Raw genomic sequence first — 14,859 nt, 5'->3', positions numbered from 1 at the left:
AGGTAACGAATGAGGAGGTTCTCCGCACAATCGGTGAGGGAAGCGAATACATGAAAAACACTGAAATAAAGGAGGCACAGGATGATAGACATAAGTTAAGACTTCAGAGAATAACTTCCATAGCACTAGAGGGAGCTGTAGAGGATAAAATCTGTAGAGGAAGACAGAGACTGGAATACATACAGAAAATACTGCAAAGGTTGGAAGTGCTACTCTCAAGTGAAGAGGTTGGCACATGAGAGGAATTCGCGATGGACATCATCAGTCCAGTCAGGAAACTGATGACCCAAAAAGAAAGTTGCACAGAAGTGTTTATCAAAGACTGCGACAGTTGTCACGACTGCACACTCACTTGTTGGAACGTCTAGCTATTGTTGATAGTTGCAGAGCCTCTTCAGGTAAGAATATGTCGAATTGTAGAATGGAAAATCAATTAATATTCTTCGTGGACTTATTTTTATCTCCGGCCGGTAAGGGAATCAAAATGTCGATTGCATGGAAGAAACGCAAGGAGTCTCCATCCTTAAGGTGCCAAGGGATAATTTTGGTTAAGCTCTTGAATAATTTCTGATTCTACAACACAATTTACAAAACGACACAGTCTGCATTCAGCAACAAACAATGAATTAGTTTCATCAATGCACATCACATACCGTATATGTCATTGGGAGCTTGAAAACATAGAAGGTTGCTCGCATTTCGTGCGGGGTGGTTGTGAGAATAAAAGAAGTTACTGTTCATTTTGCAGTTGGCAATCCACTACATTCCAAGCACCATAGCTGGCCCAACCAGACATCGGCGCTGTGTCCCACGTTGCCCTTGGCGAAAACCTGGTAATAACACCGTTTTGAAATTTGACCAGATCATGACCCTTAGCCATGGCAGACAAAAGTGGAATGCGGGATGACCTTCGTGTAGCTTCCCTTAGATACGTCTTTGGCCAATGTCTTCAATTGAAGTATACCGTAAGCTACCTTCTGTTGTCAACATCTTTACGATTTGCGATGTGGTTCCGAAAGTGACTGTAATTACTCCCCTGAGTGTTAAAATATATTTTCTGAGGGGTTAAAAATAAATTATTTAAAAGTTTCCTAATAACCTAATACTTTGCTGGAACATAAATAACAAATCCTTGTCTACTGTAGGCTAAAAGCCTCCTTTAGACTTTACCACTCAAAAGCGTCTATGTCGCCTCTCCCTGTTTTCTGTCGCAACGTCACTGTCCTTCAGGACGTCATCTCGCTCGTTTCTTATGTCTTGCAATTCATCAACGACATTCCTTGGTCCATGTTCGCTCTATTGGTCTGGCTATATGTATCAGATTCGTCCATTTCATTACCTGTGAGATCATAAGTATGTCTTCGACTGCAGTCAGTTCCCAAGACATTTGTTTTTAATAGTAACTTCGAAAATGAATCTCACCATTTTTTACTAATAACCAATATTTTCGTGTGGTTTTCGCCTTAAACGTTCATGTCTCACTGTCACCAGTCAAAACTACTGATACATACTGTTTATAAACCTTTTTGGGTACACTGGAAGTTCGGTTTCCAAAATCCTATGCACTTTACTAAAAGTGTCCCAGTACATTTTTATTATTAATTTTGTTCTGTCCATCCAATCATAATACTGAATATACGATGTTGTAACTGCTCTTGTTATTGTGGTCTTCAGTCCAATGGCAGAACTGATGCAGCTAACCACGCTAGTCAGTCAAGTGCAAATTCACTTCATGTTTGCACAAATAGTGCACCCTAGATCCATTTCAACCTTTTTATTGTGGCCAAAGCCCTGGTCTCTAATTACCCCCAGATTTATCCTCCATTCTCAAATTCACGAATCCCTAGTGCCTCAAGATGCGTTCTCGTATGAACGAATTCCACCTTTTAGTCCAGATTTGTTTTTCCTATTCAGTACTTTTTCACTACCCATCGACCCAGGTACACTTTTACATTCCTCTAAAGCATCACATTTTAAAAGCTTTTGTTCTCCTTTAGTCACGTTTCACTTCCGTACGAGGCTACACTCAGGACAAGTGCTTTCACTCAAAATCAATTATTATTTCTACTTACAACTGTTTTCTTGTTTTAGAAAATTACTATAAATTCGTGATCCACGACACCATTTTCAGTGAACAAAGGCTATTTTCAGATAGTGAAATTGAAAGCAATGTCAAACGCCTTGACGCCGTGGCAACACATTAGAAACAGATTCTGATAAGACATAACTAGCAAGAGCAGTCACTGACAAGCATTTAATTTTTATTGGAGAAACCCTAACATCTTCAATTCATTTCGTCACAACTTTCAGGTATGAAAGATTTTTGGTGCAATGCAGTAATGAAAATATGAGCGAGGAAATGAATGAACTTGGAGTATGACTTAACGATATGTATCGGTCGCTTGTTGTGGATCACGAAAGACAATATCGAAAGACATTTACAACTTGCACAGAAACCAGACCGCAGTTATAGAATTCGTAGGGTCCTAACGGCAAACAGCAGTTGAGAAAGGAGTAAAATAAGATTGTAGCCTATCCCTCATGTAATACTTGGAAATTTACCGATGACGCTGTAATTGGGTCAGAGTCGCCAAAGGGCCAGGGAGACCAACTGAATGGAATTTATTGTGTCTTGATATATCAAGTAAAACAAGGGTAATGGAAAGCAAGCGAAATAAATGAGGTGATGCTGAGGGAATTAGATTAGGACAAGAGACACTAAAAGCGATGTATGACTTTTGTTATTTGGGCAGTAAATTATCTGATGGCTGATGTTGGTAGGACATAAAATACAGATTGACAATAGCGAAAACTGTTTCCATCGAATATGAAATTAAGTACTACTAAATCCTTTCTGAAACTATATGTTTGGCGTAAAGCATTGTACAGACTTGAAACGTGGACGATAAGCACTCTCGAATGGAATAGCCAGCCGGAGTGGCCGAGCGGTTCTAGGGGCTACAGTCTGGAACCGCGCGACCGCTGCGGTCGCAGGTTCAAATCCTGCCTCGGGCATGGATGTGTGTGATGTTCTTAGGTTAGTTAAGTTTAAGTAGTTCTAAGTTCTAGGGGACTGATGACCTCAGAAGTTAAGTCCCGTAGTGCTCAGAGCCATTTTGAACCGAATGGAATAGCTTTTAGACTGTTGTATTGCAGAAGAATTATGAAGATTAGATGACTAGGTAGGATAAGTAATGACATACAGAATCGAAAAGATATTTACGGCACAACTTCATTAAAAAGTGGATCGGTTGATAGGACACATCTCGAGGCATAAGGAAATTGTTTTATTTGATAGTGGAGGGACGTCTGGATGTAAAAATTTCAGACAGAAACCAAAACCTGACAAGAGTGAAGGTTTCGTCTGGATGTAGGTCATGCACGTTACGCAGAGATGAAGAAGCTAGCACAGATAGAGTGCCTCATACGAGTCTTTGGACTGAAGACTACAACAACAACAGGAAGAATTAATTAGGACCTGTAACAATATTTCTAGAAAACTGTGTTTTCGTCACATTAAATGTAGGCGTGTTTCTTTCTTAATTCGTTTGGGGACATTGGTTGAAATGTGACCACATTCAGGGGAATCGCTCTCAGAATAGTTGGGGGTACCACAGATCAAAGAGGTGCTAATAGTAGTGAGACTAGCCAGTGTACTTGGCCCTAGATCACACAGGCGACTTACCTGGTGTGGGTGTACGGTGTAGGAGAGACTGGCGCCCTGGTAGGCGGCGGCGGCGGCGGAGGCGGTGGAGGTGGGCGGCGCGGGCAGCCCCGGCGACAGCGGGCCGCCGCCCACCTGTCCCGGGTGCACAACGGCGTGCTTCAGCGACAGCAGCACGTCCGCCATGTCATGCGGCTGCTTCTCCGTCCTGCGGAACCACAGTGCTCTCAGTAGGGGTCGTGAGTATTCCTCCTACATCTACATTAGCATCTATATAACCCGAAAGCAGCCTTACAGTGTGTGGTGGAGGGTACACCTTGAAAGACTAATCTCATTGGACAAGAAATTAGTCACGCTCAAGTAACCTCATCCTAGTACCGTATATCTCCATCTCAGTCCTTGACAACGGCCTCAACCTACGACGAAATGTACTGCTCGTCTTGAATCTTCTCTATCTCCCAACTGAACTTGGTAATGATCCTAGGCTGACGGGTATACCACCTTACGCATGGATCGGTCAATTCACTTTACACCAGATAGGTTACTAAGCATCAAACCGCAAGGAGCGGGATATTAACCATTTCAGTAGACATATTAATACTATAATTTAAGCCTTATGATTAGACTTACAACCTTCTGACTTTCGCTTGTGATACGTGTACCAAACAGCATATCAGCTGAATTATTTTCTTCCGATCAGCAATAATGGGTTACAAGCAAAATTACCGCCACAGTTGAAAAGGCGCATTAAAGCAATACTAACGAATAACAAGGCAATAAAGCCCAAAGATATTCAGTAGAGCCGCTTATTGACTACAACGCGTAAATAACATTCAAAACTGTCACATAATGTAAGATACACATATTCATGGAACACATAATTTACTAAATTTCGTATTTCAATAAGTAATTATCTTTTCAATGACTTATATCTCGCTGGAAAGATTATGTGGTGGAGAATCCGGAAAACATTCTGCATTTTCTCAAACTTCCTAGACTGGGGATTTACTGAAATAAGAAGTAATTAAACTGCATCCTAATTCTCAGTTTTAAACCCCAAACGTTTTCTGATTTTAACAACAAAAACAAAATTACATCTTCAAATGGTTGAAATAATTAACAAAGAAAATTGACTCTAAAATTCATCTTTTGAGGAGGAGATGAAAAATTCACAATCTAGACAAATTACCTCGTTTTTAACAACAAAAATAGCAAAAACATATTTCTATAGTTAATCGCCAATTCACCAATATATATGTTATTTAAAATAATCATTCATATCTGTCCTATTTTTAACACTAACATTGTTTCCTAATAGACTCTGGTGCAAGGAAATCACATTGTAGTTGATATTTTAGTACTGGTAGTTTGTAAAAGACTTCAGTCATTTCTGATGCGAATATTACGTGTGATATCGATGTCCTAAAGTAAGGACATAAATGCATAGTTGTGAAGTTCTCTGTGGTTTACATACTGTGCAACTCTGTCGAAGACTGTGCAGCGTACTACACAGCGTAAAGATTTTTCTACCAATTAATAAATAGAGACATTTCAAAATTTACCGAGCCTATGATCTTGTTTGCGACGCAACTAAGGGAATTAAACTTTTCTACGCAAATTCGAGGACCTAGGAACAAACAACACAACTTTTCACCTAGGAACAAACTGCACAACTTTTCACCTCTGAAGAAAACATCGCAACTAAAAATAAGCATTAATATTTAAGTTTGGCCCCATTCAATTACCTTGCAGTAATAGAGTTTGTAATTCCAGTAAGATTGGACTCTAGACATCTGTTTTGGGTGATACAAATTAAGTACTCTTCTAACAATAGTTTTCGTTTCAGTGTTGCATTTTGTTACATTAGTGAACAGTGTTCGCTACCGTAAACATTTAGCCGAAATTACGAAAGTAGTATCAGTCAAACATTTTGAGATGGGTTATCTATGAGTGTCTTTAGTAGACAATAAACAGGAATCTGTGAATGAAGTTGAGGAAGAAGCATATCAAGCAACATCGGAAACTGTTGCACCTGATCACTCATGTGTAGAGCAAGTAAGATACGCCAGGATGGATCAGAAAAAGCAAGGAAGGTCAAACTGAGAGTAATAGGGAACTAAGTTTTGAAGACGTATTGGAGCAAACGTGTAAATAAATTATATGGTTTCAGGCTATAGTGGCTCATTTCCAAATAACTTAGCAAAATTAATAGCGAACTTTCAATAATAGACTGTTTCTAACATTCAAAAACAAGTACAATTATTACAAGAGTGTGCTTATTCAAAAACTTACTTCAATTCTTACAGCAAGCAATGACAACATCTGAAGTCAGTGAGGCACTATTTAACCATTGTTTTCTTATTATTCTTAATATCATCGAACATTCTTGTAGTGATTCGTTATGTAAAGTAAATGCACTGTTGAATCGGAGAGAGAAATCTTTTTACATCATTAGCCAAGGTTTTAATGTAACTCAAGAAAAATTCCTAGAAGGGAGTAGTGTATGCTTAGAAGAAATAATTAATAACTTGTGCTGTGCAAATCAAAGAGATCACATAAGCAAGAACTATAAGTAGAGAAGAAGAGAAGGTGAACATTTCAAGAAATTAATTGAGAAGAAGGTGTCTCTAGCTAATGGACTAGATGAAGTACAAAGAAACACTTTTAAATCATTAAAATGGAAGTATTGGCATATATTTAGCAATGGTCATTATATCATGAAAAAATCTGAGTGTATGCTAAAATTAAGGCCTCATAAACCACTATTCCTTAGACCATACAGAATACCTATTGCAAAAAGACCTGCTGTTGCCATAGAATTGAATAAACTTAAGAGCTTTGGCATTATAGAAGCAAGTAACAGTGAATACAACAATCCAGTAGCTGCATCTACTAAGTGCGATGATGGAGTCACACTGATGTTAGACTCCAGACATCTAAATAAGAGTATCCAATTAGAAAATCGAACATCAATGAATTACTTCATAAATTTTGGTGTATAAAATTAATGACTGTAGGGTTTTACCAAATACCTTTAGCCACTAAGTTAAGAAAGTACGCAGTTTTCACGCACAATGTAAAATGTTACCAGTATAAAGCTATTCGACATGGGCTGACTCTTTCACTAGACAAGTTTACTAGAGTCTTGGATTATGTGTCAGGACAAGAGTTGTCTAAATTAACCATTTACCTAGATGATATCCTTGCATGCAGTCAGAACTGGGAAGACTATTACTGGCTCATAATAGAGATCTTTCATAGACTTAAACAAGGAGGAACTTCGACCCTAGAAAATTCTGGAACAGTATATACCTCTGGAAGATATTCTACCTGGCTCAAAAGAAGGTAACGTTATTTCCGAATTTTCTGCTCCTAGAAACTGTAAACAACTAAAGTCCTTTTTCGGATTAAGTGGTTTCTACCTAACAAACGTAAACGGACAATATATGAATGTTCCATGTTTAAGTAATGTTTCAAGAAAGAACGTCATCTGTCAGTGGAACTGGAATTGTGAAGAATCTTCTGACAAAATAAAACGAACCACAAATAATTGTGATTTTCTGTCTTTGTTTAACTTTCTGTTTATAATGCTACTTTTCCGATAACAGACTAGGGGGCCAGTCTATTCCAATTAAGTGTAGAGAATGGAGGACCACAACATTATTCTATCGTCTTTTCCAGTATAATGTTGCTCAAACATGAGAGAATGTATACATTGATGGAAAAGGAATTACTTGTTGTACACTGGATCTTTAGTAAGTTTAAAAGCTATTTGACATGGCATAAGGTGACAGTCTATTCTGACCACAAGGCAACAAGTTATATACAAGAATGCAGACCTCATAATTACTTAACAAGGTGAGCCATGTTCCTCCAACAGTTCGATTATGATATAAAATATGTCAAAGGTTCTGAAAACAAGGTAGCCAATGCCCTCTCAGAATCACCTGTAGGAGCAGATCAGAGTTTACTTGAGACTGAAAATGAAAAGGAATTTAAGTGTATGTATAAGACACGTGTAAGCACGTGTAAGAGACAAAAAAATCTAGTAAAGCATTCTGTACTTGCACTCACAGAAACCAAAATCATGACTCTAACAGCAGGTGAAGACAAAGTAGTTCGTTTTATAAATATTCACAAAACATCTTCTTTAGAAGAACTCACCTAGACTGACTCTCGGAAGCTATGTTTGCCAGGGTACTTTACCAAAAACAACTTTTAACCTACACCCATGATAGTTATGGTCATTGTGTCATACGAAAGTGTTTATGAAAGCTGCAGGAGAATGCGTAGGAGAATGTGTACTTTTAGAGCATTATCAAATAGATAACAAAGTACGTTGATAATGTTATAAATGTCAGAGAGTCAAAGTGAGGAAACAAACTTGTCAGTGGCTAATGTAAAACATAATTCCTGTCAAACACACGAGCCTCGTCGTCTTCCATCTATATGACCCACTCCAGAGTTCAAAAGGTGAATTCAGTTTCATCCTATTTACAGCAGATGTGTTGTCAAAATGTATTAAAAGGTTTTCCTATCTGACAATGGCTCACCATTTATCTCCAACACTTGTAAATTCTTCACTGACAGGATATCCTGATCTCAGTCTACAACCCTATATGGTAATCCAGCAGAGAAGTACATGAGAGAAATAGAGATCTTATGTGAAATCTACTGTAGCAGAAACATCCATCTTGAACTGAACATGTTTGAGACTTTGAAGATGTGATAGAAAGTCTAGAACATTCTTCTACAGATTCCTGTCCATTAGAGATAATGTGTCACAGGAACTCTACAATATTTTAATGAACTTATTCATTTTTCTGTTTGTACATCTATGTCTGCCTAAAAAAGGAATAAATAGCCAAAAATGTTATGAAGGCTAGAAAGAAAAGACTTGAGAATTAAGTAAAGATGAGTCAGGTAAAGGTTGACGATCACATAAGGGATCAAAGGCAGTTACTCAGAATTAAAGATATTCTTTCGTATTTATACTATACTTTTTGAAGATATAGAAGACCCTAATCAAAATGCTTCTTGTTGGTCTAGCGAACATCCGAAAAACTGCTTGGTTAGAGAACCACTGCAGCATTGAAACCCTACGTAAAAAATCTGAAGATTGTTCTCTGAAATTTTATATTTGACAAGTGGAAAAAGAAAAATCTTTAAACAGACATATTAACTCGGGGTAGGAGGGCGTAATGGCACTTATTGGTGGGGATACCATGTGCCTGGCAAAGCACCCTGGCTACACAATGTAGTTCATCTATTGTTATTATCAGACACCGTACCGAAATTTTGACTTTTGAATATATTTTGAAAGCTTAATGTGTATATTATCTTAAAATCGTCTTGTACTTACAATATTGTGATTGGAAACTTCAAATATACTATTTTATTCGTACTCTGTTCTATAAATGAAAAACTTAAAGTTGAGTATAATTATTGTTTCTGAAGATAACTTGTTACTCATCAAACATAACAGTTTCTTACACCGCTGTGGTTTAAGTATACCATGCTTGGCAAAATGTCATTATTAAAATCGGTGCCGAGGCAACTGTGAGGCAGCACCTTGCCATAGATGACATGGGTGAACGATGGCTGCAGGGGTGTAAGTGCAAATAGATGTGCAAGTGTTGAGTTACTGACCGCACTGATGAACCAAGGGGTACCAACTGTGTTTCGTCAACGACCATTCACCAAACATTGATGCGTATGAGCGCCTCCGCAGGAAGCGCTTCGTTCGTGTACCTATGCTGAGTGTTGTTCAGCGGTGATGAAAGCTGGAATTTCCACGCCAATATCGCAACTCGACTTCCATTAAGTGCGCACAGGTGGCCTTTCCAGATAAATGTTTATGTTCCTTTCGACAGATGACTGTTGGCACGTAAAGCGTGAAGCGTCTGAAAGCAAACACACTGCAACAATCACAATACTCGTTGGGAGAGTCTGAGTCTGAGGAGGTAGCTTTATGGTCTGGGCAATGGCCTGCGGCAGTCCCTGGGTGATCTTGTCATTCTGGAAGGCACAGTGGATCAAGGAAAGCGTGCCTCTGTACCTTGGTCACTACTTCCATCCCTACACGCAGTTTGTTTCTCCCTCCCGCGATGATATCTATCAGCAGGACACTGCAAAATGTCACACATTTCGCAGTGTGTGTGCGTGTTTCTAAGAGCACCAGGATGAATTTAAAGTAATCCTCCGGCCACCAAACTCCCCGAATTTAAACACAATAGAGAAACTGTGGATCCACGCAGCGGTCTGCACCGCAAAAGGTGGCTATTCAGGCTTTTGACGTTAATGTGACTGGACAGCGTATTTCCCTTACGGTGTCAGGTGCCTGCAATGACTGCAGACAGCATTCAGTCTTGCGACAGGCATTGATTATGACGTTTTGAATCAGCTTATGTCCTGAAACAATTACTTGGACTACGAGTATCCTTTCCTATGACAGCCACGTATCAGTTGACACTACAAGATGTGCTCCATTAGATTAAAATTATCGCCCATTCTTATACAAGTCTCGGATCTCCTTCTCAAACAAGCATGAACTCCTACACACAAATCTGGCATCCCTATGATTTGATCATATACAAGTATAGGATGACGATGCTAGTGAAATAGAGCAATTTCTTTGAAAGTTCCAATAACCAGAAATCTGAGGAAAATGGGGTGAACGAGAAGTCATGTAAAGGCCATGGACTGCCTCAACCAAACCATCGCTCCTTAACCGTTTGTTTGGATACTATTGAACGAGGTGTAGTAAATGGGATGGTGTCCCAGCCTGCGTAAACCACATCTGTTGTTTTCCTGTAAGAATATTGTTACCCAATAGCTCAGGTAATTTGTTGCGCAGGAAATTATGGATAAATACAACCAGTCTGATACATAATGTGACTGTATGAGTCACATACAATTCTTGCCCATGCATGGACGCTGAAGTGTACCTGGTGCCTGGCTTCCACGTGGACTTACATCTGTCCATACTTGTTTATTGCAGTAATTAATTACATCCCGAATCATTCTTAGATCCAGTACAAGCTGTAAAGTGCAGATCTTCAGTGTTCCAGCTTATAATCAACTGAGAGATCTAACCTGGTTTGGTGGTTTTGTTGCCCGACAATCTGAATACGACTTGAGCAATGTGGATGAGGTACTGCACGTGCAGAACTGGCAAAGCAAGAGTGTGAGTTATGCATTCAGCTATTATAGTTCTTTGCATACTCGTTTTGGTATCGCCTTCTACTCTCCGGCATCGTGATGTGAACTGTATAAGGTCCTCCGCTAAGCCATCTTATTGTTGCCTATGTTCCCTTGTCTCCAAATTGCTGAAACAACAACCTGCTGAATATATTTTCAGATTTAAAACGGCGTTAGGGATGCTGTACGCAGCACATGAAGCAAAATTCCTGTGGATTAACGGAGGTCGCTAAACCATAGAAAAATAACATACTTGCAGTTTCTCTGTGTAATAACAAAACTCCACTCACTGCTAATGTTGATCTCACTCCATGCCATCGCTAACATTGTTCTGATGCTAACACTACCTCAGACTGAAGAATAATATAATAGCCAAGATTGTATTCAATATTATTTATTCCTGGCGATCGGTTTTAACAGTGAAAACGTGTTCTGTAACGCAGTTCAACATGTAACAAGCATCAGTGGAATGCTACGTACACTATGTGATCAAAGGTATCCGGGCTCCCCAAAAAAACACGTTTTTCATATTAGGTGCTTTGTGCTGCTACCTACTGCCAGGTACTCTATACGAGCAGCCTCAGTAGCCATTAGACATCGTGAGAGAGCAGAATGGGATGATCCGCAGAACTCACTGACTTCGGACGTAGTCAGGTGATTAGGTGTCACTTTTGTGTCATACGTCTGTACGCGAGATTTCCACACTCTTAAACTTCCCTTGATACACTGTTTCCGATGTGATAGTAAAGTGGAAACGTGAAGGAACACATACAGCACAAAAGCGTACAGGTCGACCTCGTCTGTTGACTGACAGAGACCGCTGACAGTTGAAGAGGGTCGTAGAGTGTAATAGGATCTATCTAGACCATCACACAGCAATTCCAAACAGCATCAGGATCCACTGCAAGTACTATGACAGGCGGGAGGTGAGAAAACTTGGATTTTATGATCGAGTGGCTGTTCATAAGCCACACATCACTCCGCTAAATGGCAAGCTAGGCCTCGCTTGGTGTGAGGAGCTTTGAACAGTGGAAAAATGTTGTGTGGAGTGATGAATCACCTTCTTGCTTGATGTAGCACCTTTTTGCTTCCCACTGTTGAAGAGCAATTCGAGGATGGCGATTGCATCTTTCAACACCATCGAGCACCTGTTAATAATGCACGGCCAGTGGCAGAGTGGTTACACAACAATAATATCCCTGTAATGGACTGGCCTGGCCAGAGTCCTATCCTGAATCCTATAGAACACCTCTGGGATGTTTTGGAACGCGGACTTCGTGCCAGCCTCACCGACCGACATCGCTACCTCTCCTCGGTGCAGCATTCCATGAAGAATGGGCTGCCATTCCCCGAGAAACCTTCCAGCACTTGATTGAGCGTGTGCCTGCGAGAGTGGAAGCTGTCGTCAAGGCTAAGGGTGGGCCAACACCATACTGAATTCCATCATTACCGATGGAGGGCGACACGAACTTTTAAGTCATTTTCAACCAGGTGTCCGGATACTTTTGATCATATAGTGTATGTGAATATCCGCAGTTACAAAAGATACTTTTCAATTGTACGTATTGTTGGTATTCGCGACAAACTTGTTTTTACGCTTATTTTAACGTGTGCGGAATGTGCTAAATACGTATCCACTATTATGTCAACATGGCATGTGTGATACAGTTGTAATGGAACAGGACGTATAACAAAACATTTTTTGAAAGCAGAAGATAACAGACTTAACTGTTGAAAATAAATGGATTGGTCTTTTTTAAAAGGGCATGTCAAAATACGCAAATTAGTGCGAAACTGAAGAAAACTACACTCCTGGAAATTGAAATAAGAACACCGTGAATTCATTGTCCCAGGAAGGGGAAACTTTATTGACACATTCCTGGGGTCAGATACATCACATGATCACACTGACAGAACCACAGGCACATAGACACAGGCAACAGAGCATGCACAATGTCGGCACTAGTACAGTGTATATCCACCTTTCGCAACAATGCAGGCTGCTATTCTCCCATGGAGACGATCGTAGAGATGCTGGATGTAGTCCTGTGGAACGGCTTGCCATGCCATTTCCACCTGGCGCCTCAGTTGGACCAGCGTTCGTGCTGGACGTGCAGACCGCGTGAGACCACGCTTCATCCAGTCCCAAACATTCTCAATGGGGGACAGATCCGGAGATCTTGCTGGCCAGGGTAGTTGACTTACACCTTCTAGAGCACGTTGGGTGGCACGGGATACATGCGGACGTGCATTGTCCTGTTGGAACAGCAAGCTCCCTTGCCGGTCTAGGAATGGTAGAACGATGGGTTCGATGACGGTTTGGATGTACCGTGCCCCATTCAGTGTCCCCTCGACGATCGCCAGTGGTGTACGGCCAGTGTAGGAGATCGCTCCCCACACCATGATGCCGGGTGTTGGCCCTGTGTGCCTCGGTCGTATGCAGTCCTGATTGTGGCGCTCACCTGCACGGCGCCAAACACGCATACGACCATCATTGGCACCAAGGCAGAAGCGACTCTCATCGCTGAAGACGACACGTCTCCATTCGTCCCTCCATTCACGCCTGTCGCGACACCACTGGAGGCGGGCTGCACGATGTTGGGGCGTGAGCGGAAGGCGGCCTAACGGTGTGCGGGACCGTAGCCCAGCTTCATGGAGACGGTTGCGAATGGTCCTCGCCGATACCCCAGGGGCAACAGTGTCCCTAATTTGCTGGGAAGTGGCGGTTCGGTCCCCTACGGCACTGCGTAGGATCCTACGGTCTTGGCGTGCATCCGTGCGTCGCTGCGGTCCGGTCCCAGGTCGACGGGCACGTGCACCTTCCGCAGACCACTGGCGACAACACCGATGTACTGTGGAGACCTCACGCCCCACGTGTTGAGCAATTCGGCGGTACGTCCACCCGGCCTCCCGCATGCCCACTATACGCCCTCGCTCAAAGTCCGTCAACTGCACATACGGTTCACGTCCACGCTGTCGCGCCATGCTACCAGTGTTAAAGACTGCGATGGAGCTCCGTATGCCACGGCAAACTGGCTGACACTGACGGCGGCGGTGCACAAATGCTGCGCAGCTAGCGCCATTCGACGGCCAACACCGCGGTTCCTGGTATGTCCGCTGTGCCGTGCGTGTGATCATTGCTTGTACAGCCCTCCCGCAGTGTCCGGAGCAAGTATGGTGGGTCTGACACACCGGTGTCAATGTGTTCTTTTTTCCATTTCGAAGAGTGTATTTTAGAAGCAAACTGTCTGAAAGTATATAATACTGAATATTATAACTGACAGATTTAGTGAAGATTTATGGATTTTGTGGTAACTTATTCCTGTACATAATACCCAATAGTAGTTTTAAAAATGGAAAAATTCACCCTCTTAAAACACATTGACTTAAGGACATGCAGAGGCATAATGGAAGACTGATAATTAACAATATTACAACATTCTGTTACAGAGTAAATCATTCAGAATCACACACAAAGAAGAAAACTTTAATGAAAGTGCAAAATATTCCAGTATATTACAAAAAGCATGCAATTTTATTGGAATTTACTATTTTTCAATCACTGTTAACAGCATTATTAACTGTTTGCCTTACGTTACTGTGCAATATGCTTCATCTTCTTCAAGCCTTGCATTTTTTTCCCTTTTTGCTGCAGTTGGAACCGATATTTCTAAGATGCTATGAAGAATTTGTGGTTTACTAATCCGTTTATCTTACTGGACCCTTTGATATAGCACATATATCGTGCGAGTAAACAAGTTGGAACAGTGTGCTGATTGCAAAGTTAATTCTTTCAGTTCTACACTTGCTTACTGTTTCTTCAAAGATGTGGTTTCCTTGTAGTGTTTCGTCTACAAGTTCGAGAATTTGAGATAGTTGGACTTCTCCTATTACGAACGTGCCTACTTTGTCAGCACTATGAACAATGCGTTCTATAATCGGAGGGATAGTGAAAATTCTGTCGTACCGACGAAGTCGTTTTGAGATAATCCAAA

At 41.0% G+C, this 14,859-nt stretch overlaps 1 protein-coding gene across 1 annotated transcript in view; it reads right to left on the bottom strand.

Moving 5' to 3' along the window:
• The window catches only part of LOC126474580 (protein glass-like), a gene marked incomplete at its 3' end in the record, with an annotated part of 151,919 nt that overhangs the window by 49,519 nt on the left and 87,541 nt on the right, over nt 1-14,859 (bottom strand). The window contains exon 3 of the mRNA XM_050102055.1: nt 3,765-3,872. Within this exon, the coding sequence (XP_049958012.1) occupies nt 3,765-3,872 (108 nt within the window). The remainder of the gene's footprint in view (nt 1-3,764; nt 3,873-14,859) is intronic.

The sequence above is a fragment of the Schistocerca serialis genome, chromosome 4, assembly GCF_023864345.2.
Source record: "Schistocerca serialis cubense isolate TAMUIC-IGC-003099 chromosome 4, iqSchSeri2.2, whole genome shotgun sequence".
NCBI lineage: Eukaryota > Metazoa > Arthropoda > Insecta > Orthoptera > Acrididae > Schistocerca > Schistocerca serialis.
The sequence above is the reverse complement of the archived record's forward strand: the minus strand, read 5'-3'. Positions and strand labels throughout refer to the sequence as shown.